Genomic DNA, 25,369 nt, shown 5'->3' on the forward strand with positions numbered 1-25,369 from the left:
CTTTTCCACGTTAGACTTGTCCACATTTGACCACACGTGGCGGGTACAAAGGAGGGGAGGGAAGGAGGACTGAGAAGAAAAGGGAGGAGTACCGAGAAAGGAGGGGATATGGAGTATGGCAGGAGGAGGGGAAAGAACAGGGGGATTTCTCCTCTCTCCACTGCTGTGCCCCAGAGAGAGATGGAAAACAGGATTCATTCTTCCCTCCACTGCTCTCAGTTCCTCTGCGGCCCTCACACACAGAGAGGATCTCATGGCACCAGGGCGACTCTAGGTTTGTGACAGTCTCTCTGATTAAAACCACCATGAATTGTTTTGTATGAGACTCAGTTACAGATGCGTAAAGAACGTTATTGCATGTTAAGCGCAGGAAATGACTGAACTGAATCTACACATATTACCATGCATGGTGTGTTCACAAGCACAAGTTCTGCTCTGGAAGGCGAATTGAGGGCTTTCCAAGAGCTATTTTGACGTCACTTGACTTCATCACATGTGCTGACCTCGGGACTCCTCCTGGGCATGAGGTGTTGACACTAGTTTATCTTTGGCTCATGTTAACCAGTGACCATGTGGACTCTGCTGCTTGAAAAATGTGTCTTTTCCACTCGGGCAATGTGTTCACCCTTCTGCTTTTTTTGTAGCTTATCTTCAGAGGCAGAAATGGCTTCGATGAAGGAGTTCTAGACACCAGCTGATTCCCTGATCCCATAACCCACATGTTTTCCATGTGAAGTAAGCCCCAGAGAGGTTTTGGAAGAGAAACTTTTTATTTTTTAAACCAGGGTATTTATCAAGAATATCCTTTACACATATTCTAAGGGAAAGTGTATAAAAATTAGATGATTAAAGTGTCTCTGAGGAACCATCTCTGGCCTGGTCCCTGCACTGTGGCTCCGCTCTGCCCAGGCTGAGTGCTCCAGCAAGGTACCTGCTTAGGTCCTGCATTTTTCCAGCCTTTCAGGAGCTGATGACCTTCTCCTCATGTGAAGGGTGAGGACTACAAAACTCTTGGATTTCTAAAGAAAAGGCAACAAGCAGAGAAGCACCATGGCTTTTCAGTCCCTCTGCTGGGAAGGCAGGATTTCTGGGTACAACTCTTAAGACGGCTGTACTCAAGGCAAATTCTGGCTGAGGTCTGAGATCTTCAGCAATGGACCTGCTAGCACACACTGCCCACCTTCAGTTATGGCACCTGCTCGGGGCCTGGGCATCAGCCCATGTTGTGTATCGAGGGTCCTAGGAGCAGCGTCACTTATCCTCAACACTGTTTTACTAGGGCCATAGAAGCTGGCCATGCAGACTTCTCTGCTGACACCTGGCCTGGAATCAGACCTTCCCAGACGAGGGCAGAATCAGGCCTGTAAGTCTGTATGTGGCTTTTATTGGTTTTTCTAACAGATGTATCAAGGTGTATTTCCCATACCATGAAACTTACATTCACTATGTTCTCTAAACAGTGAACTGGCTCCAGACACTTATCTATTTTCAGAAGATTTCTCACTCACCTTGGAGTCTTGGCCCCAGTTTCCCCCAGGCCCCCACCCGCTGCTGTCCTCGCCTATAGCTGTGTACAGATGGCCTTGTGTCCTAACTGGCAGGCAGGTGGTTCTCCCTCCACTCAGCCCTCTGCGCTGACTGGTGTCACCACCGTCTGGCCCTGTACACTCAATCACACACTTACTTTGGATTATACTTCTGTAGGCTAACGTGGCTGCTGAATCTGGGGCTTCACTGAAAAAGGACTGTCCTTTGTCACAACTCTTTCCTTAAAGAAACAAAAGAAAGATGGTTAAATCCATGACAAAACAGGGACACCGTGGCTAGTGCTCTGATGACTATCTTGTGCTAACCCCAGCTCCTTTAAGGAGACGGCTGTATGGGAGGTCAGGGTCTCCAGGTGCCCTGCCACCCACACCCACCCAACAGGGACTCCCCTCTAATACTGCAGCGCAGCTCTGATCCACACCGAGCTTGCTGCTCTTGGGGAGCCTTGGTGTCTCCTGGGTGGGAGGTGGCGGATGTAGACTCCTGGCCCTGTGGAGAAGTCTTCACTCCCGGGAGGGCCAGGAGCTTGCCTTTTAAAAACATGTATTATCAAAAGACCAAAGAGTCCTTTCTAATATAAAGCTAATAAAATCCATGTAGTATGCTTGTTCAGAACACAAAGGGATCTACTATCAACACTAAGTTCTAAAGAGGCTACTTGAGTTTGGGTGTGAGGAGAGGAGTAAGCACACACGTAACACTTAAAAGGAAATCACACGGGAACATAAAAATACACATATTCTGCCTGTGGCTTGTTTTCTTTAGAAAACTATTATCCTATCGTATTTTGGCAAAGGCAGTTTAGTTTCCCTTTAACAACAATTTCTCCACATGTTCAGTGACATCAGTTCCACTCTTCACAATGTGCGAACATTCTCATCTCTGGTCTGGCTTTTTGATTTCTAGGAATCTCAACTCCCTGCCCCTACAGTCTTGTCTTTATTTTCAAGCAATGTTGACTATTTGGTCTCATATAGGTATTTCTAAAGAGGACACACTTATGTGTGATGTTATTGAGCTAATTTGTTATTTAGCTACAAAGTGACCTTGGGGGTGAATGATGGTTCGGGGTCTGAAGGGGAGATCAGGGAGAGGGTCTCAGGGAGCCCTTCAGGCTCAACCACTCCAGTAGAACTGGGCTATGTGTGCCTAAGAAATTTGAGGTGCATTCCACGCTTTTCTTGCATGTTGGCAGGGTCCATCTGTTGCAGCCCTGACTGGAGTAGCCAGCTGTGGTAGCCAGGCACTGTCTAGCTCTGGTCTCAGGTAGGTGAGGCTGTGTGCGGTCTGGCCTCTGTGGTATATTAGTCCTGCAGATCAGTTTCTTCTATGACTGTTTGCTTTTCTCTTTTTTCTCTGAACGAGTAGAGACTGACAGTTCTATCGTAAGTGGCCACTCACAAGCTTTTAAGACCTCAAACACTATCATTAACTTAGGATCAGAACACTGCCTACTGCTTTTCTGATACACGATTGTATCTTGAAGCTATTCCTCACAGACACCTTTGGATCTTCTAGTCTTTCCCCATCCGCAGTGGCCACCTGCCCTGGGGAGGTGTAACTAGTCCCCATCTACAGATGTGCAGCTTATCTGGGGGGGGGGGAGGCAGCCAGCAGCAGGGGGAGCAGCAAACAAGGCCCTTTTTGAGAGTCTCTGCCTCAGGAGACTTTCCTCTCCTCTCCTGGCTGCTCTGCCAACCCCCAGTTCTAGACAGATGCCTCCTCAATCTGCTCTGCCTGGGCTCCCAGAAGCTGAGCGCTGCTGGAGGTGTCCCACTGCCCACTGCTGTACTCCCTTGTGGACCCTGATGAGGTGAACTCTGCAGTCATTACTCCCTTCCTCCCAACGGTGCTGCCTGTGGGACAGGTGCCCCTGAGGAAGGGAAGGCTCCAGAGAGGGAGATGAAAGAGGCATCCCAGATGAGGCCGGGATCCCTAGGGAACACGGCAGGATGAGCTAGGGAAGTCCAGACATTCGCATTGGGTAGTGCTTGGAGGCCAGCAGTCCCTCGACAGTTTTATAAAGGTCACTTTGTTCTTCAGGCTGCCCCCGTGTTCTCTGAATGGCAGTTACCTGCTCTGACAAATCCCAGCTGCAGGCCTGGTCACTGTGAAAACTGCTGCATGTCTGTCACCCTTGACTGAGGAAAGCTGTAGATGACCTGTGGTTTTAGTATTTTTTTGGGGGGGGAACCATACACCACAGAAGTATTTTTGAATGTGGGAGCAGAGGGGATATTAGATACACCCTCTTCATGAATAGGTTGTCCAGGTCACCTGCTGGGATGATTCTCATAATTCCCCACTTCCTCAAAGCAGGCATCCCCCTGGCCGTAGTCTTGCTCTCTCTTAACTACAGTCACCTTTACAGCCTCAAGTCTTCTTACAAAGGCTGTGACCCTCCACTGCTGGCCACTCTCCTTTCCTGAATACGCTGTTCAAATCAAGGCCTCACTCATCTCTTGGTTGGAGCAATCACCCTTTCTGACAGCACCCCTTCTGTGTCCACTGTTTCTGTGAGAGATGATCCAGAGATGTATGATGGACGTCACAGACCGCTTGACATCTCTCTCCTGTCATCAGAGTCTGCCAAGTTTACCTGTAGTGTTTGTCCCTGCCTCTCACACCAACATCCTGAGCTCGGCTCAGGTCCTGACCTCACAACATGACCCTCCTCTCCTGCCAGACCCCACATATAGTTGGCTTCCCAGCTTCCTCCTCCTTCACCCCACCCCCTGGTGCCCAGGCTTATAAATCTGTTTCTCATTCCCTATCAAACCAAGCTGGAGTGTGAAGGCTTGAGACAGAGCTGGGTACACTAGGTCCTGGCCACTGTCCAGCTGCTGCTCCAACACCCTGGAATCTCCACTAAACATGACTTTCTAACTCTCTGTGCAAGGAGCCGTGTTACAGGCAGGCAGAGCTGATGTAAGTGCACTGATGCCATCCTGGGGAAACAAACTCTGCATACAGCAAGTCTACAGCCTGGGGTCATGCGGAGACAGGACGGGATCAAGTGATACTGGTTCTTCAAGAGAGTCAGGCCATACTGGCCGAGTGCTCACAGAGAATGACCTGTCTCAGCACTGGAGACAAGGGTCCATGCTGTCTTCCAAGTGGCAGGACCCCCTAGCTTATTCCCTGCCAGCCACTGCCTCCTCCCTAAGGTTTCCCAGCTCCCTGGTTACATGTTCATGTGTTCAGCTGAGCCTATGTGACAGCAGCAACACAGCTGGCCTCCCTGGGAGGTGATCTGTAGGGTCAGCTCCTGGAAGGTGGAGTCTGTCCAACACTTGGTTATGCCTTCTCGGTGCCCACATCCTTGCCAGACTGCGGTGGCAGATTAGAGAACAAAGGCCCCAATGGCGGCAGCAGATCAGGTCACATGTGCAGACTCACCTATTTGGGGATCCAGAGGCACTTTGCCGAGGAGAGGGATCTTCAGGTCCTGGCACATGGCCTCCGCGCCGCCAGTCGTCGGAGGGAAAATCTGTGATTCTTTCTGGAAAGCAAGTTACAAAGGGAGGCAAGACAGCCTTGCGTTTCAGGACCATGCCATGGACCGCATTTTAAAGGAACTTACAAGCCACAACTTATTTGGAATGTGCAACGGCTAACCACCTGAAGGATTTTCACTTGTTCCTAAGAAAAGTCCCATTCTAATGTGACTACACTTCCTGAAGGGACTGAGAAAACAGAGAGGCCTTCACAGCTTCCCGCACTGTTCCCAGGCATGAACAAAGTACTTCTGTTTAGGGCTTGCTCCCACCTTACACTTGGGGCAGATGAAGCTGCTCATGTTCTCCACGACCCCGACAATGGGCAGCTTCACCTTGTGGCAGAAGTTGATTTCTTTCCGGACATCCTGGAGTGATACTTCCTGTCAAGGTTGAGGGGTAGAGAGGGAAAAAGAGAGACCATCTTAGGAGAATGATGCAGGATAGGGCAAGGTCCAGACCTGTGGTTTAGAGGGTTGCTGTAAGTCATAGTTGACTTGAAGGCACCTAGTAACTGCATTCCAAAGCCAAAGTGTAGTCTCTCCCCGTGGATTCACCAGCCTTCATGGCTCGGTCTCTGTGTGAATGGTCGAGGCAAGAGCGAGGCGGCTCTGAGGAAGGCCCAGGAGCCATAGCGGCTTGTCCAGGAACCCCTGTCTACACCCAGGGCTAGTTCTCTTGAGACTGGAGAAGCTTTCCAAATCATTCTGGAAGTGAGTGGGAGCAGCACTGTTTATTCATGGGGACACCTAAGTGGGACACAGGAGCCATCTAAGTGACAGCAGCACCCATGGTTCTACTAGCTTTGTGAGGGGCAATGGAAATGAGGGCAATCTTGAACCATAACTGTCTAGTTTGGGGACGGTGCCAAAATACTGGTGCTAATGATACTTGGCTAACAACCAAAAAGGCTGGTAGTTCAAACCTATCCAATGGCTCTGCTGGAGAAAGATCTAGAGGTCTGCTTTCATTAAGAGACTCCAGCCTGGGAAACCCTCACGGGCTGGTCTTCTGTCACACGTGGTCACTATGAGCTGGAATTATCTCAGCAGCACCTAACAACAACAACAAGGAAGCTAATCTGTCAGAAGCAAATCTCTGAATCAGGGAACAAGATCTTGGCAGAAGGTTTATGCAGGTCTCGTAGGTGCTGCTGAGCAGGAGTGGCTCTAAGTCTCCAGGAGGCCAGGTCTCAGGACCACACAGTGAAGAACCATCGAGAAGCTGCAGATATCCTGAACCCAACTGTAAGACCCGGGCTCACCTGGGGCGTGGTGATGATGACAGCTCCGTCAATGTGCGTCCCCGACAGATACTGAACAACAGAGAGGTGCTCATCAGACGTCCCTGGTGGCGTGTCCACGAGGAGGTAGTCGATCTCCCCCCAGTCCACATCTCGGAGGAACTGCTTGATCAGGCCTAGAGGGAAAGGTCAGAGGGCAAACTGCTTTTGTTCTTCCCTGAACCTTTCAAACAGCATGGCTTGTGGTCTTCACTTGTGCTTAGTCGAGGCTTAAATCAGTAGTTCTCAAGGAGGGTGATTTGCCCGCAGGAGCTAATGGCACAGTCTGGAGACATTTCTGATTGCCATGTCTGAGGGTGAAAGGTGCACTCTGGCACCTAACAGGTAGAGAGCACAGCTGCTGCTAAGAGCGTCATAACACAGAGAAAAGTCCCCATACAAAGAATTTTCTTGCCTGGAATGTCAGTAGTGAAAGAGCTGAGAACTCTAGATGAAAGTACATCTTTGGCTATTAAGTCTCTATGGCAAATCAAGCCACTATTGGTATCATCTCACCCATTTCTCTCTCAGATACAAATAAGACAACATAAAACAGTAACACTAACTTGTAATTATTGGTTTCTCCTGTATGGACCAAAAAGAGAGTGAAGAAAATCAACACCTTTACACAGGTGCAATTAGTCCAAAAGACTAACTTACCATACAAACATCAACCTCCACTACACTGAGAACAGAAGAATTGGATGGTGCCTGGTTAACCACTGCTGACCAGTGTAAAAGGGATCACTGGATCGTTAGAGGGCCATGGGCAGAAGGGGAGGAAAATGTGGAACATGCTTCAAAATTACAAAAACGGCCAGGCTTCCTTGACTATTAGACTAGTAAAACCCCTGAGACACCAGCTAACTAAGCTCACACCTGTGGCTCAACTTTTTGTCAAATAATAATGGGCCTATAAAGTGAATGGTAATACTAGGAATGTCCCTAACAACCAGACACGATCAAAAGGGGAATATTTATTCAGGGACAAAGCTCAGAAGGCATGAAGAGACAGATGGAAAGATGAACGGAAAGTAAGAATCAGAGGGAGGAAATGGAAGACGTGCTATAACACCGTGAGCACTGTAATTACTGTCAGAAAACATAATATGCATGAATGGCTGAAATGAAAACAATTTTCTCTATACATTCATTCAAAGCACAACAATAAGTAATAAAAAAAAAAACCACCCTAAACTAAAAAAACCTCAATAAAAGCAATTTTAGGGTTGTGAAAATTCTAAGGACAGGAAGGTCATAATTAGTATTGAAGACTGTAAGATGCACCCTGGCATTTATATTAGCTCTCCTCCATTCGTGAAGAAAGAGGTAAGTCACACACTCCGGGGAGGTCAGCAGGAGCCAGCTGCCACCTTGACAGCACAGGATGCAGAGCCTTGGAGAACCCCAACAGAGAAAAGCGCGATGACTAACCGTTTTTCTTTGGTCCCCTCCAGATCACAGCGTCATCGGGGCTGCTGAGCAAGAAGCCCACTGACATCACAGCCAGGTTGTCTTCCACATACTGGAGAGGGGACAGAAGAGACATGGACGATTGCTCTTCAAGATACACTTGACATGACGCTAAGGGAAAACTCCCCCAGGCCTTCTGTCTGACTGAACAGTAGCTGGAAAAATACTCTCCGGACCAAAAGATTACCATGTGACTAGCTAAATATTCAAATCATAATGTCGCCTCAAATCATTTTGAGGGGGGTGGCAAATATTAAGAGGGGTGGGGAAGATCTGAAGAAGGCATTGTGTAGCAATCACTGTAAACTCTGCTGAAATAAAAGAATGTCCTCTCTTTAATCAGGGGTTAGCAAACTACGGCTCCTGAGAACAAATCTAGCCCATTGTCTGGCTTTAGAAATAAATTTTATTGGAACTCAGTCATAATTGTTCATTTATAAATTGTACATGCCTGCTTTCGAGCTATTACCACAGAAACTGTATGGCCTATAAGATGAAAATATTTACACTCTGGCTCTTTATTAAAAAAAAACACAACAAATTGTTACTCCTGGTCTTAGTTACACATGCCGATGCATTAATAGATATTTGCCAGCTGACAATTGTATTAAAAAAAATGTTAATTCACCACATGGTTATTATCTATCCATAACCCACCCACACAACCTTGAAAATAGAGCAAAGAGGCAGAACTCACCACTGGAGACCAGCCTGAACCACTCTGGTGAACCTGTGCGGACACAAACATCGATGTTCATTTGTATGATGCACCCTGGTCACACTTCACATGCTGAACAAATGTTACGAAGTAAAAAGACAGGTTTCTAAAATACAATTCACCATATTCTACGCTACTCTGGGATTCATTAACAGAACAGAAAGAAGAGGTGAGCAAGTGGGAAATAGGATATATGTATCATCTGATACCTCTTTTCCACAGGTTGGGTTATTCTGAAACCATCTAGGTGCCCAGTCAGGGAAGCAAAGCTACCGGAGTTTAAACACCACTTTGGGCCTGGTATTTTTTACGGTGTAATAGAACTCAGTTGGAGGTTGCTGAGAAACTGCGAGAAATTGTGGAGCAATGAGGTTGCTTGTGGAAAGAGCCCAGAAGTACCACAACAAGATAAAGGTAAATAATCCAATAGAAAAATGGGCACAGGATATGAACAGACACTTCACCGAAGAAGACATTCAGATGGCCAAAAAGCACATGAAGAAATGTTCAAACTCCCTAGCTCTGAGATGCAAATTAAAAAAACTATGAGATATCATCTCACCCCAGTCAGAATAGCAACGTTTAACAGAACAGCAAGCAACAAATGCTGGAGAGGTTGTGGAGAAACTGGAACCCTTATTCACTGTTGGTGGGAGTGTAAAATGGTGCAACCACTATGGAAGATGGTATGGCACTTTCTCAAAAAGTTGCAAATAGAGATACCATTTGACCCAGCAGTTCCACTACTGGGAATATACCCCAAAGAGACCATAACTGACATCCAAGCAGATATATGCACACCCATGTTTATTGCGGCTTTGTTCACAATAGCAAGGAGTTGGAAACAAGCTAAGTGCCCATCAACAAATGAATGTATAGAGAAGCTGTGGTATATTCACATAATGGAATACTATGCTGCATGGAAAAACAAGGAACTCATGTAATATTATTCAAAACAGGTGACCCTGGAGGACACTATGCTGAGTGAAGTATCTCAGTCACAAAAGGACAAATACTGCATGGTGCCACTGTTGTAAAACAGGACTGACATCGGGGCTGGGGGGAGACTGAGAAAGATGGGTTCAATAACGTATACTGTATTGAAACAGATGAGGGAGAAAACTGTTTAAAAGGGATATGTGATTAGGTATTTTTGTCATGACAGGAGTCCAGAGCGAAGGCTGCATAGTGGAGTGGATCTGGGGGAGGGTTTGTAAAATAATGAAATAATTTTTCTTTTACTTTTCCAAGAGGGTAGTGTACTAGGGGGGATGGTTGGGTGGGGAGAAAAGTGCAACAATGAATGAATGGAAATCCAAAGTCTCTGTAAATTTTTACTGAAATTAATAATAAATTTAAATTTTAAAAAAAAGAAAAGAAAAAGCCCAGAAGTGAAGGGACCTACTTGAAAGGGTTGATTAAAAACCTCCCTTGTCCCAAATGTACAGAGGTCAGTTTAGTAGAGGTTACCAGGGATGGAAAGGAGGAAGAAAAGGGGAGTAACTGTTTAGAAGCACTGAATTTTGATTTATGGTGAAAGTGGCAATGGGTATTGGCTATGTCTGCACACAACAGTGGATTATGATACACATTATCTATGTCATTAAACTGTGCATGTGAAAAATGTTTAATTGTCAAATGGTATATTACATGTAATTTTACAAAAAATCTAAAGCTGTCTTGCCAGTAGGAGGCTCATCTCTGTACCTCAAAGCTCAACTCTGCACTGTTTTTCTAAATTTCCATGAAAGTATAACTTAAGAAAAGTCAACTGTTTTTCTTAAAAGCAACTTTTGTTGCTGTTATGTGCCGCTGAGTTGCCTGTGACTCATAGCGACCTTATGTGCAACAGCCCTAAACCCTGCTCTATCCTGTGCCAATCTTATTGTCTCTGACACACTTACCCCAATTACCCCAGTCACCGAATCAATCCACCTCAATCAATCAATCCTCTCCTGCGCTGTCCCTCCACCCTCCCAAGCATGATGTCCCTCTCCAAGGACTGATCCCACCTTATAACATGTCCAAAGTATGTCAGACAAAGCTTCAGAATCCTTGCCTCCAAGGAGTAGCCTGGCTTCACCCTCTCCAGGACGAACTTGTTTGTTCTTCTAGCAGTCCATGGTATATTCAATACTCTTCTCCAGCACCACTGCTTAAAGGCATCAATTCTCCTTCTATCATCCCTAGGCATTTGTCCAGCTCTCTGATGCATGGTAAGTGATTACAAAGACCATGGCCTGTATCAGGCGCACTTTAGTCTCCAGACTGACATCATTGTTCTTCAGTACTTTGGAGGGGTCTCCAACAGCCAATTTTCCCAGTGCAATTTGTCTTTTTAATTTCCTGGCTTCTGGTAACAAGAGTGTTGACTGTAGAGCCAAGCTAACTGAAGCTGTCAACAGTCTCAATCTCTTCACTATGTATCATGATGCTGCCAAGCATCCCAGTGGTGAGAATCTTTGTTTTCTTGATGTTAAGTTTCAATCCATTTTCTTTGATGAAGTCTTACTTTTCTTAATATAGCTTTATTGAGATATAACTTACACACCAACAAACAGTTCAGTGATCTAGAGGAGATGATCAACTCAGCATGTTTTCATAGTTCACTTACATCCTAGACCAGGTCAGGATTTTGTCTTCATGGTTAGGTAATATTCCATTGCATTAGCCATCACCTGCCTTCCCTCAAAGAGTGTTTTCCTGCTTCATTCACTGGTGTATCCTCGGCACCCAGAAGTGTCCAGCAAGTAATTAAAATATGAACTAATCTGGAAGCTCATAGCACATTTTAGTCTTTGAGACCAAGCTTCAATGTGTTTTCCTTGGGGACTCTTCTCTTTGGGCTGCTTCTTGCTGTCCCCAAAGGAGCAACCAGTGTTGTCCCAGCCCCCACCCATGTCACTCACTGGCCTCAGTCTCAGTTCCCCAGGGGAGACCACAAGGGCAGAAACATTCCCTGGCTTTCAGAGCACAGAGACTTTGCAAACCCTGGCCTAGCTTTCCCAGTCAGAGCTAAATTTCCTTACCTTACTTCTGCATTTCACTTATTGTTTCCCTTCCCCTAAGTAACCCTGCTCAGAAGGTTCTGATGAACTTTTTATCTAATGCCCCCTCTGAACTCACAGCTATTCTGAGAGCAAACAGAGGACCAATGAGTTGGTCATTAAATGGATTTCACTGGGCACAGACACTCCTGGGCTCAGCTTACCTTTTGGTTCTCTTTCATAGTGTATTGCTATAAAGTTAATAGTAAGAAAATATTTTTAAATACGACAATTACCTGTTCTCCTTCCAATCCCATTATTTTGGGAATTGATGGCCCACATATATCAATGTCCAGAAGTGCGACCTGGAGAACAAGAAGAGATTGGAGCAGTTATATAAGTTCTGGGGACAGGGCGGGGGACGGGGGCAGGGAAAGACAGCAAGAAATCAGGCCAGATCTGGTGCAAACCAATTTCACAGAGAGTCAGAGCAGTGATAATATTTCCCTTCCAGAACTTAAAGGCCCAGAATGCCTTAAAAAGAACAGATCCTACCTAAAAGTAGGATTACGGACACTGACCCTACTGAACCTGGCTTAGCTCTATGGGGCCTTATGGCCTGGGTCTCAGAGACCATGCTCAACTGTTTACAGCAGGCACCAACCAGGCATTTTCATGAGTGAGTTTACTTATTACCTATTGCTATGAGGTGTCATCCAGTTGACTCTGACTTGAAGCAAATCTGTGAAGATGTGAGCGCTCCTATCCTGTGCCACCTTGACTCCCTGACACACCTGAGGCCGTCATTACAGTCACTGTGTCCATTCATCTGGCTGAGCATCCCCCTCTTTCACTGACCCTCCGCCTTTCCAAGCATGACATCTTTTCCCAAGGACCAGCCCCTCCTAAGGACATGGCCCAAGCATATGAGGCGAAGTACCACCACCATCCTTGCCTCTAAGGACCACCCAGACGCACTTTCTCCAAGACATAACTGTTCTTTGGGAAGTCCCTGGGATATTCAGCACTCTTCTCCAATATCACAACTCAGAGGCATTGATTCTCCTGTCATCATTATTCAATGTCCAACTTTCAGATGCACAGCAAGTGATTGAAAGGCCCACGGCATTTCACTGCACCTTAGTCTTAAAACTGACATTGTTGCTCATTGCTATGTTGCATTCTCCCAATGAAACATGTCTTTTGACTTCTTGACTGCTGGTACCAAAGGTGTTGACTGTGGACCCATGTAAGATGAAATCGTTGACAATCTTTTCTCCGTCTCTCATTTATTGCCTTGGGAGTGGGAATCATTTTCTCTACAGAGGAAAAAACAGAGGCTTAAAGATGCTCACTGACTTTGTCAATAAGCAAGAGGCAGAGCTGTGAAATAAATCAAGGTGGCCTAGAACCAAAGCCAGGTTCTCTGCACATTCCACTGGCCCTCCGACCAAACCGCTGTCCTGTGATTGTGAAGGTTAGAGGGGGATGAATAAACTTTCAAAACAGAAACTGAAATAAGAAGGAATTTCACATGTCTCCTTCCATACTAGACACCCTGCTTTTCCTCATCTGACCAATAAATAAGACAGCTCAGCAACCTTTTAAAAGTGAGCAGAGCTAGTATTCATCTCAAGTCCTGTAATATCTTCAATCCAAAGTGCAGCGCCTCTGGGGAACTTTCTGGCTTGCCAGAAGTCAGTTTCTTGTTTCCCTCTTCAATCCTCTCAGCAAACCCAACCCCCTACTTCCTCATTAGGCAGAGATCTACCTGCACTTTTAAAAACCTGCACTCATCAGTCGTTTGCTTTATGCGCCCTCTGCTGGCCATTAGAAGAGCAAATACAAACATTCAACCTGACAACTTCCTTCTAGATCTTACTATTGGAGGGATGATGTGGGGTACTAATAATTCACAAACATTTTCCGTCAGAGATTCATGATCTGAGAAACTGTACCCACCATTACATCCCTGATAATGCTGCCAATGCTTTGCCTCCATGACACTTTCATTTGGGAATAACCAAATTGGTTTCCTTTTGAAGAATGACAGCCCTTAGAGCTCAGAGAATTCCATGGTAGAGCAAATGATTAAGTGCTGGTCTACTAGCCAAAAAGTCAGTGGTTCAAAGCCACCCAGAGGCACCTTAAGAGACCGGCCTGCCAATTTCCTTCCAAATCACAGCCTTGAACGCTCTATGGAGCAACTCTACTTTACTCATGGGGGGTGGGGGTGGGAAGTGTTGCCCTGAGTTGAAATTCATTCAGTGGTAATTAGCCACAGAACCCAGATAGCGAAATCTCGAATAAAAGTGCACCTATAACCATACTAACCGCTGCAGAGTCTATTCCAATTGATAACAGATATCAACCCTGTAAGACAGGGTAGAACTGCTCCCTTGGGTTTCTGAGATTATAAATATTTACAGGAATATATTGCCTCATCTTTTTCCTGCAGAGCACTTGGTAGGGTAGAATTAGTGGCCTTTTGGTTAATATCCCAATGTTTAACTCACTGTACCACCAGAGCTCCTATGCCAGCCACCTAGCCAACACAAATTGGAGCCTCAAAACATGAGAGATTGTTGACTAATAGAACAATGATGCTATAAGGAGATTTTTAACCTGCTCAGCCCAAGTTCTAAAATCACTATCTGTAAAACAGCAAAGTTTGTTTTCTCTAGGAGAACAAACAGGCTGCTCTTTGGAGGCAAGGATTCTGAAGCTCCATGTGACATAACTTCAGGCATGTTGCAAGGAGGGCCCAGTCACTGGAGAGAGACATCATGCTTGGAAGGGTGGAGGTATAGTGCAATTGACGAAGGCCTGGATGAGCTGGACTGACTCAGTGACTGGTGTAATGGGGTGGCACAAGACAAAACAGGATTCAGAGCGGTTGTACATAGAGTCACTATGAGTTGCAAGTGGCTTGATGGCACTTAGTAACAAAAAAAGTATATATATAAAAATATAAATATATATAAATGTAAACGTGGCAGCAGGATTGGAAGAAGACTCATTAACAATCTGCGTTATGCAGATGAACCCTGCTTGCTGAAACTGAGGAGAATTTGAAGTGCTTGCTGCAGAAGGTCTGTTAGCCTACAATATGGATTGAGGCTCAATGTCAAGAAGACAAAGATTCTCACCACTGGGCCAATTGGCAGCATCATGATAGATGGTGAAGAGAGTGAGATTGTTCACAGCTTTAGTTTGCTTGGCTCCACAGTCAACACTCTTGGCACCAGCAGTCAGGAAATTAAAAGACGTATTGTGATGGGAAAGTCTGCTGTTAGGGACCTCTCCAAAGTACTGAAGAACAACGATGTCAGCCTGGAGACTAAGGTGCGCCTGATACAGGCCATGGTCTTTGCAATCACTTGCTACGAATCAGAAAGCTAGGCAATGACTAGAGATGATAGAAGGAAAATTGATGCCTTTGAGCTGTTGTGTTGGAGAAGAGTGTTGAACAGACCATGAACTGCCAAGGGAATGAACAGGATCATCCTGGAGAGAGTGTGACCAGGTTGCTCCTTGGAGGCAAGGATTCTGAAGCTAAGTCTGACATACTTTAGACATGTTGCAAGGAGGACTAGACCTTGGAGAGGGACGTCATGCTTGGGAGGGTAGAGGGACAGCACAGGAGAGGAAGCCCCTCTGTGAGGTGGACTGATTCAGTGACTGGGGTAATTGGGGGTCAGAGACAGTGAGATTGGCACAGGACAGAGCAGGGTTTAGGACTGTTGTACATAGGGTTGCTAGGAGTCGCAGGCGACTTAATGGCACATAACAACAAAAAAAATATATATATGTGTGTGTGTGTATATATATATGTGGGTCTCAGTGACTTCTCCTTGCCAGAGGGAGCATGGTGGTGTGAGCGCAGGAATTATATAGCAAGTCGAGTTATTTGGAGTTGAGTCGAGCTGAGTGCTTTTCTGGGCTTGTGTTTGACATCAAGGTTTGCTCTGCCCCCAGGAGCGAAGCAAGCCAGGCTTGGCCTAGGGTTTAAGGCAGGAGGTGGCCTTAAGCCCAAGGGCCCTCAGGCAGGTTCAAACTGTTCTCCTGTCAAACATTCTTCTAGGTGGTATAGCACTGCTCTGTGGGTTGCTGTACAGAGGTAACTCGTGGTTGCTGTGATGTGAAGACTGTGACAGTGATGAGCCAAATGTGGTAATGGGTACCCATGGTGGACAGTGCTGGCTGAAGCTTCCCGACTAAATCAAGCCTGGAAGCAGGAGCGCCATCCACTTCCGAAATGGCTTGCCTCCAGAAACTCTATGTACAAACAGTGAGTGCTCAGGCCTTTCATTCATAGGGTCGCTATGAGTCGTCTACGACTCGACGGCACCTAACAACAACATATATGTGTGTGTGTATATATATATGTATATGTATATGTATATGTATATGTATATGTATATAATTACCAAACAGAGACATTTGCTGCAGAAGGTCTAGGAACGTACCCCTTCACCTGGCAGCTGTACTTGGCACTTCTCGGGTGGTTTCAATTAACCATCTGCTATGTAGGAAAATGATGTACAATCTTCTATGTGATTTAGTGTCACTGAAAACTCACTGGAGTGTCAGTTATAAGTTGACTCTGACATGATGGCACAGAGTTGTTTTATAAGATTACCATGGGGATTTAGGGAGCTGTGGTGGCCTAGTGGTAAGAAGCTGTACACACTGCAATTCCAATAGTTCAATCCACTTGACAGCACACATCATCAACATGCCCCTTGTTATGTGTTGGAATTCCCTGGTATTGCCAACAGTTAAAGCATTTGATGCTAACCAAAAGTTTGGCAGTTTGAATCCTCCTAAAACTCCAGCCACTGACAACTGTGTGGAGGACAGTTTTACTGTGACTGATAGGGGGCTGCCATGAGGTAGAACTGAGTCACCATCCGCTGGTGCTGGTGCTGGGCGCTGTGCTACTGCTTTACACACCTTCACTCCAAAAATCCCATTCAGTCCTCCAGGTGCCATCTGTAGATGAGGAAACCTGTGCAAGGTCACAACCCTGGGATGGGGTAGGTGGAGTGCGCACCTGGACAGTCAGTCTAGGCCTGTGTCTCAGTCATAGCACCGCACTGTGCGCCCACTGCTCCCCAGTCCCACGTGTGAAACCCGAGTTCTGATTCCCGCTCTTGCCCAAAAGATTGTGAGGCTCCCTTTCCTCCACTTCGGCCTCTGCCCTCAGCTGTTCCTGACCCTTTTGTTCCACCTACTACCCTCATTCTAACCCTTCTGGTCTTTAATGGAAACAAAAGCAACAGCTAACTGGGTTACCATCATGCTCTGAGGGACACCCAATCACACTGAATGACCACAGCAATAGTCCGAAAACATTCAATTATGTTCCATCCACTGGTCTTTACACAGTATTCCAAGGGCCCCACTGGGCTTCACCTCCTGTTTGATTCCAGTATCCACTGTACACTGCCCTCCCTCCAAATCTCTTGGGAGCCTCTCTTCTGTGCCTCTGCCTCCTCTTCCCCCACTCTCACCCCCACCCCATCAGTCCTTGTCTCAGGTCACAGCCGCAGGGTCCTGCCCAGGTTCTCCCTGCCAGCCATCTTTCTCAAATTCCTAGAGGACATCCTGGATGGCACATACCACATACCTACAATCACAATGTACCTCACACATTCTACAGAGAATCCCTTCTCAGCTGCCTGACAGACCAGAGGCAGCCTGCGGCTTATACACAATGGCTATGAAATGACCAGTTCAGAAATGAGTTGTAGGGAGGAATTCAGAAATCAAGTAAGAGCAACACAGAGGCTTTACAGATTCCCTTGAATGGCCTCCACATTGTCCTTGAAAACAAGTGCCCTCCCAAGATACAATTCTCCTCCAAAGAAGACCTTCTCCAGCAACAATGCCTATGAGTTATAAACCAGATCAAATCCACAATCTATATATAGTCCATGGGTCATATACTGTCTGTACCCTGTTACTGTATAGCTTATAAGTCATAAACATTTTTAAGTTTGCTGTTGTTACGTGCTGTTGAGTTGACTATGACTCACTGCAACCCTATAAACAATGACTGATGTTTGCTCTATTCTGAGCCAATCTTCCTAACACCATTTTCAACACACATGTCTCCATTGCCACACTCTCTGAATCAATCCATTTCATCAAGGTTCTTTCATAAATGATCTAGAATGCTTCAAAGGAAAGGAGAAGGAATATATGGAGTCATTGTTCCAAAAAGAATTAGCTGACACAAAACCATTTCAGGAAGTAGCGTCTGATAAAGAACCAGTGGTAATAAAGGAAGAAGTTCAAGCTGCTCTCAAGGCATTGGTAAAAAGCAAGACCTCAGGAATTGCTGGAACACCAACACACATATTTCAACAAACAGTTACTATCCTGGACATGCTTAACCGGTTGTGCCAAGAAATCTTGAGGACGGCTACCTGGCCAATTGACTACAAGAGATTTATATTTATCCCCATTCCCCCCCAAAAAAATGTGATCCAATAGAATATGGAAATTATCAAACAATATCATTAATATCACATTAAAGTAAAATATTGTTGAAAACCATCCAAATATGACTAGAACAGTACATCCATAGAGAACTGCCAGAAATACAAGCTAGTTTTAGAAGAGGCCACGTTACTAACTAAGGAAATCACTGTTAACATCAGATGGATCTTGGCTGAAAGCAGGGAGTACCAGAACGATTACCTATTTGTGCTTTATCAACTGTGCAAAGGCATTTGTGTGGAAAATAACAAACTGTGGGTAACACTGAGAAGAATGGGAATCCCAGAAGACTTGATTGTGCTCGGGCAAAACCTATATCTAGACCAAGAAGCTGCTGTCCAAATAGAGCATGGGAACATTTTATGGTTCAAAAAAAGTCAAGAAAGGAGCTTAAGGTTGGGGGAGGGGGAGCCCAATCAAAGAATAATTCCATTTCATGATACGTGAAATGATCTGAAATGCATTTACAGTGACAACAAAGCTTTACCAGCACAGTTCACTTGTTCGTGTACTGTCTGTGGCTGGTTTTCACTCTAACAGTAGGACTGAAGAGCTGAAACAGAGATAATACAGCCCTCAAAGCACAAAATATTCACTATCTGGGTCTTTATAAAACACCACCACCAACAACAAACCTGCTGACCTCTAAACTAATTTCTTTTAAAAAATAGGTTTCTAAAGTTCTTTGCTACCAATGATATATCTCTGGGTCACTGTGGGGTTTTTTCATGGGACTTTTACTGAGGTTCTATCTGAGTGGTGGTATATTCTTGGTCTCCGCTGCTCACTCCAACAGTCTGGTCAGTTTTTTCTTTGGTTTTGGTTATGCTTTTAAAAAAAAAAAGAAATAAATAAAAATACTGCTGTGAGCAGTTAATTCATCCTCAAAAACTATATGGTAGCATGTGCTCCTTGTTAAAGTGAGACAGCTCCAGTACATGTGGTTTTATTAAATGTAAAATGGCATTTAAGAGAGAGCGGGCTCATTTTCTGCACTTGATGCAAAATTATGAGTTTCTAATAAGGTCAATTGTTAAGATCACAATTGTCACAAATTTCCATTTAACCTTTTTGACAAAAAAGAATTGTCTCTCTTCCTTTTACCATTTTGCCCTTTGTTAAAATGGAGATCCAAGGCAGCAGCAGGCAATCTGAATTTTCATCTGTTTATCTGTACAGAAGAGAGTATCCTCGTGCTGAAGTCTACACCCTTGCTCTTTGTTAGCCCAAAAGAAAAAGAAAAAAAAAATTTTTAGACTTTGCAGGCCAAGAGGCAAAAGCGCATTTATATGTCAAAGTTAAAAGTCATTGCCCTGGAATCGGAACCAACTCACAGCTGACCCTCCACCAGGTGTCTGAGGCTGTAAACCGCACAGGAGAACGCTCCTTTCTCCCTCAGTGCAAGTGGATTAGAATCTCTAAGAGAGGCATGGCTTTTGGGTTGGCACCATTATATAGACAATAATAAAACAATTTCTCTTAAAATGTAAAAATAAATCTCATCTCATAGGATAGACAGAAGAGACCTGCTCAATTCGGTTCCCAAATCCTTGACCCCTAACCTACAGAAAGGCAGCAGGGGGTTAATAAAGAGAAAGCCGTCTGAACTTCATGTACTACAAGGGATATACAGTGTTGTTTCTACAGCTGTTGTTGCTATGTGCCATAGAGCCAGAACCGATTCACAGACTGCCTTGTTGGTTTTCAGAAACTGTAAACTATATGGGAGGAGAATTTTCTCCCACAAAGCAGTGGGTGGATTGGAACTGCCTGCCTTTGATTTAGATGGCAACTCTTTATAGCTAGGCCACCAGAGTTCATTTGCACAGCCAAAGAATCCAAGTAAGTGCTTTAATCTTTCTGCTTTGTTGTTGTTGTATACTGTGGAATAGGAAATGACCCACAGCTGACGTTCTGGCGGGTTTTCAGAGGCAGTTAATCAGACGTGAGGAGATTGCCCAACCCTCTCCCACAGAGCTAGAGCAACTGGTGGCCTTGGACTATGTTGCAGCCAAACAGTTAACACAAACATGGGAGGAGACTGCCCAACCTTCTCCCATAGAGCAACTGGTGGCCTTGGACTATGTTGCAGCACAGTTAACACAAACATGGGAGGTTTAAGTCCACCAAAAGCACCTAAGAAGAAAATACTGGTAAACTACTGAAAAATCAGCCCCTGAGAACCCTACAGAGCCCACCCCAACTCTGACACACATACGTGCTGGACTCCACCCAATAGCCACTGCTGTTCCTCCACAACAGCTCTTGTTCCTGCTGGGATCTAGATGTCAAGGAGGTCATTAAGCCTCAACTAAGGAACCAGCTCGCAAAAGTCCTCCCCAACCCTCAGACCAAAGAGTAGTTCCCTGTTTCCCCTGATGTCCCACCTGTGTGTTTTCATCCTCTGCCAGGCCGTGGGCGAGGTGGGCACTGAACGTGCTTTTCCCGACACCGCCTTTCCCAGACAGCACCAAGATCTTGTGTTTCACGGTTTTCATTTTCTCTTTGATTTCCTCTATGGCTGCAAAGAAAGCAGTTTAAGCAATAAAGTCCCTGAATACACATTTTCCAGCAGGACAGAAAGAGCTAAGACCTTGGGGCAGTGTGAAACCAGCCTTAATGATCAGTGTCTGATGGCCTAGTTCCCAGGGAGCTGCAGTTCTAACCCAAAGGCAGAGCCTCACCTGTGGCTCCATGGGGGCAAGATGGGTAATCTCTTCTTGTGCAATATTCAGCCCGAGGAGGCTGCTGGAGGGTCAGCTACGAGTTAGTTCAGACACTGTGGCAATGAGTGAGTGGGAGTTATGAGAACAGCATCAATTGTGAAGCTAGTGCAAGACCAGGCAATTTTTCCTTTGGCTACACACAGGGTTGCTATGAGTCAGAAGTGACTCAATGACACATAAAAGGAGTGCTATTAATAATAAAAAAAATTTTTTAAAGGCTATTCTTACCACTTTCTATTTTCTTATTTACATTTATTTTTGTCTCCTCTTACTAGAATACGATGTTCCCAAGGGTGTAGACTCTAGGGGAATGCTGAATTTGCTGCTCTAGAATAGAACTTCCTGGGAGAGAACATGTCTACAAATGTAATTTTCTGAGGTGAGGAGAAGGTGCTACTAGCATCTCTTAAAGGCCAAGGATACTACTAAATATCCTCCAACACACAGGGCAGTAAGGAACAGAAATGTCAACAGTGCTGAGTCTGTGACCCCCTGACCAACCCCAAACTCACGATTTTCCAAGTTGATTCTGCCCCCAACAACCCTACTGGGAAGGGTAGGACTCCCTTATCAAGTTCCTGATGACCCTTTTTGGTTGGCAGCCCATTGTTTAACCTGTTACACCACCAGGGCTTTTTCCCTGACAAACAGTAGACACTTAATCCGTATCTGTCACTGACAAAGGAGTCTTAGTGGTGTAGTGTGTATTGTCTTGGGTTGCTAAGCTCAGTGGTTGAAATCCACTAGCAACTCTGCAGAAGAAAGATGGCTATTTCCTCCTATTAAGATTTACAGCTTTGGAAATGAGGGTGACCAGGAGTAGGACAGAACTAAATGGAGCAGGTTTAGCTGTTCATGGATAAATATTCTTTACGGTTCACGTTATTGTGTTTCCAGTAGCTAGCTGCAAGGCTGGTAGTGTAAACCCACCAGAAAGCTACTGAAGTCTGGTTCCATCAAGATTTATAGCCTTGGAAGTCCTATGGGGTTGTTCTCCTCTGTCTTTTAGAATTATTACGAATCAAAATTGACTGACAGTTAATATGCTTCAAATACCTCAATTCCTTACAAAACTATGGAAGTACTTATGTTTATCCCCATTTTCAGTGAGGGAACTGAGGCTCTGAGAGGTTGAGTCCTGTGCTCATGATCACAATGGTTGCTGAGGGTCCAAGAACCAAAGGCAAGTCTTTCTTTGAATGTGTTTCAAGTATTCTCCCAGCCTTCTGCTTTTTAAGTTGCTTCTACTGAGGAAATGTGTCCTGGAAGCACAGTGGTTATGCACAATGGTAATTCTCAGCTGCCAATCAAAAGGTGGATTTGAGTTTACCAGAACTATGCATGAGGGAGGGAGGGGAGGGGAGGAGAAATATATATCTATATAAAAAACAACAACAAACTACATATCTATATCTATCTATCTATATGCATACATATATGGCAGCTTGCTTCTAAATAGCCCACAACTTTGAAAACTCCATGGGCAGTTTTACTCTGTTCTACAGGGTTACTGTAGAATCAACTTAAAAGCAATGGGTTTGGGATTTAATGGCAGTGGGTTTGAGGTTTTATTATCTAGGAAAGTCCCCAGACTCCTCCTCACCTTTGAGCTCTTTCTTGCAGTGTTTGTCACTGCAGTGATTTTTCTTATGAGCCTAAACTAAAAGAGCCCTGGTGGTGTAGTGCCTAACATGTTGACCAAAAGGGGAGCAGTATGAATCCACCAGCCACTGTTTGGGAGAAAGATGGGCAGTCACAGTCTCTCCTTCTGCTAAGATTTACAGCCTCAGAAACCCAAAGGAGGGTTGCTAGGAGATAGAAACTCAATAGCTGAGGTTTTGGGGTTTATTAAACTAAGGTCCTGTTGGGAAATGCTGTGTCTGTTTCATTCACATCTGGATCCCCAGCACTGTGCCTACTGACTGATAAATTCAGGCAGATCTCATTTAAATTGTACTTCGCTTTACTTAGCTTTGCTGGTATTGCATTTCGCACAAGCCGAGGATCTATGGTAATCCTCATCGAACAAGTCTGCTGGAGCCATTTCCTAAAAGCATGTGCCCACTTGGTGTCTGTGACACATTTTGGTAATTTTCACAATTATTTCAAAGTTGTTTATAGTGCTATCGCACACTTAACAGACTATGGTATAGAGTAAGCATACTTTTTATGTGCACTGGAGCATGGAAAAAAAGTGTTAACTTGCTTTATTGTAGTATTTGTTTTTCTGAGGAGGCTGGCAACCTAACTTGCAACATCTCTTGAGGTCTGCCCTGTACAGATGACTAATGAATGAATGAGGCAATCTTTCCTTACAAGGAAGAAAATTTTGTTCAAAGGTAACAGCGAGGAAGTCGTTGGTGGAGCCACGATTTAAGTCTGGGGTCTCTCCTGTCTTTAAAGTTTCTTCCTCTCAGATTTCCTCCAATGATCTTGTCAGTCAAACTTTTGGCTTCGCGCCCTGCCCTCATTTCCATGGACTTTTTTTTTTCACTGAAAAGATTTCTTTTTTATTTATTGCAAAAAAAAAAAATCTCTTTGCTGATGGAAACCATAATATAGTAAATGAAACGAACACAATAATGAGTTTCCTTATCAGTGAAATAGACTATTTTTAAGATTTGGCAAGCCAAACCTTTTGAAAATAGCAAGCATTACCAAAACTCTTTGACTTCTTGTTAGAGATGGATACTTTTCCAAATGACACTCTAGCAAACAAAGTTACATTTAAACTACAAGCAGAACAAAGATCAGAGAAACAATATTATTTACAATGAGTGGAGCAGGGGAGGCAGAACAATCTCAATTTTGTTCAAGGGCAAAATGATAGAAGTTTAATTATAGATGCATGTGCAAATCATTACAGAATAAAGGGTACTCGACTTTTAAAATAGGTACTAAAATGTCTCGTCATGTTTCTCCACACCAGTGCAAATGCCTTCAGATTAGACCAGGTGTTAGAGAGCTCTGGTGGCCTATAGGCAAGAAGCTGCCCTGCAAGCCCACAAGTTAGACCAGGTGTCACCACTGACGGTGATTAAGCCCACGAGCATGTTTGTTAAGTCTGGAGAGTTTTGGTTATTATAACTCGGGAAAGGAGCAGGGGAGGTGATAGTTGCTATTAGAATCTAATGTGTAGAAATCCTGGCTGCTGCTAAATATTCCACAATGCACAGGTGTGTGTCTTTCATGGCCTTTTTTTTCTTCTCCAGTCTGCTCTAAACATGCTCCCAGGTCTGACGCCTGTCACTCATCCTCCAGGTCCCACCCCCTCTAGCACCGCCTCTTCCCTGACGCCCCGCCTCTTCCGGCCCGTGCCTTCCACTTCCCGCTCTGGCCTTTCCCCTTCCTCACCCGGGTCCGGGGCGGCGCCGGCTCCAGAAGCGCACAGCCGCTGGTTAGGGCACCCTTGACATGAGGCCCCTCGGCCCGCTTGAGCGCTGCCAGTCCCGGGACAGTCTACGCGGACACAAAATCATAGTTAGAATAGCTCCTGTCCCTTCAGTCCCGCCACCCATGTCGCCTCCGCGCGCTCACCCTGGGGCACCTCCTCCATCCCGCCGCTTAGACGCCAGTACGGTTACCGGAACCTGCCGGTGGGCATTTCCGCTCGCGCGACACCCAATCTGACCCTCCACCTTCGTGAAAAAAGTCTCGGAAGTGGAGGCCTGTGCGCATGCGCAGATCTTGTGCTTTGTGGGCGGGGTTCTTTTCCTTTAGACTAGTTGCAGGTGACAGACTAAATGTATCTCCGAAGAACAGAGGTGCGATCCTAACCCCAAAGCCCTTTTCTTACTCAAGAAATTTAATACATTTTTGTCTTCAAACATTTTAGTTTTATGTTTATATTTAACATGTTGTTGTTGATTGCCGTTGAATCTAGAGCGAGTCTCAGCGACTCTATGAACAAAAGCTCTAATGCCTTCTCATAACTATCGTCATATCACCAAGTTCATAGAGTTTCCAGAGGCATGTGATTTAGGAAGAGGATGCCACTTCTGCTTCCAAACCTGTTTTACAACTGGGAGCTCCACCAAATACTGTCCACACTGGAAAGCCATTCTGGTATTTCATACCCCAGTGGTACAAGGTTCAGTATCACAGCAACCCAGGTTACTTCATAACTGCACATCGACAAAAAGTGATGTACAAAGTGGAAAATGTCAACATTGTTTACATTCAAATTTCTCCAGTTGTCCCAAATAAGACTCCTCAGTTGCCCACGCCCAGACCCCTTATCTTAGATGTACTCAAGGATTACACGTTGGTCTTCTTTGTAACCATGTTTCTTATTTATCTACATTTATATATATATATCCAGAATACTTCCCTACCCCCTTTTTTCGCCCGTCTTTGAAGCTACTGTTAATTTTGCTTAGTCCCAGCCCCTTGTCTTGTAGATTCTTCCATAATCTAGATTTGTCTGATTTCCCTCCCTGGGTTAGATTCAAATTCAGTGGGTTTTGTAGGAGGACGCCTGGGTATTGTGGACATGCTGTTGTGTCACAGCGCAAATGGTTCTATTTTGGTGATGAGAAAAACAACGACCTTCCATAGGGATTCCGAGGCTGTAAACCTTTATGGGAGGAGGTTGCCCATCTTTCTCCTCAGGAGCTGCTGATGGATTCAAA

The 25,369-nt window shown here is 45.1% G+C and overlaps 1 protein-coding gene across 2 annotated transcripts; it reads right to left on the minus strand.

Moving 5' to 3' along the window:
* Positions 1-960: 960 nt before the first annotated feature.
* On the minus strand, positions 961-24,305 carry NUBP1 (nucleotide binding protein 1). 2 transcript variants are annotated; one of them, XM_006895211.1, is made up of 11 exons: positions 24,276-24,305; positions 24,093-24,197; positions 20,400-20,533; positions 11,802-11,870; positions 8,498-8,530; positions 7,762-7,852; positions 6,310-6,464; positions 5,318-5,428; positions 4,948-5,050; positions 1,685-1,768; positions 961-1,019 (listed from the first exon to the last, which is right to left on the minus strand). In XM_006895211.1, the coding sequence occupies exons 1-11, from the start codon at positions 24,292-24,294 to the stop codon at positions 961-963; spliced, it is 963 nt and encodes a 320-aa protein (XP_006895273.1). In that variant the 5' UTR covers positions 24,295-24,305. The 2 variants fall into 2 exon arrangements, with proteins under 2 accessions (XP_006895273.1, XP_006895274.1); XM_006895212.1 differs by lacking the exon at positions 8,498-8,530 and having other exon boundaries at positions 24,276-24,304.
* Between the last annotated feature and the right edge of the window lie 1,064 nt (positions 24,306-25,369).

This window comes from Elephantulus edwardii, unplaced genomic scaffold (assembly GCF_000299155.1).
Source record: "Elephantulus edwardii isolate Elephantulus edwardi_28Jun2011 unplaced genomic scaffold, EleEdw1.0 scaffold00162, whole genome shotgun sequence".
NCBI classification, from domain to species: Eukaryota; Metazoa; Chordata; class Mammalia; order Macroscelidea; family Macroscelididae; genus Elephantulus; species Elephantulus edwardii.

Coding starts and splice junctions, on each gene's coding strand:
- NUBP1 (XM_006895211.1), bottom strand. Junction 20,534..24,092: donor CGGCGCCGCCCCGGACCCGG/GTGAGGAAGGGG, acceptor CTTTCTTTGCAG/CCATAGAGGAAATCAAAGAG. Junction 8,531..11,801: donor TGGGATTGGAAGGAGAACAG/GTAATTGTCGTA, acceptor GTGTCCGCACAG/GTTCACCAGAGTGGTTCAGG.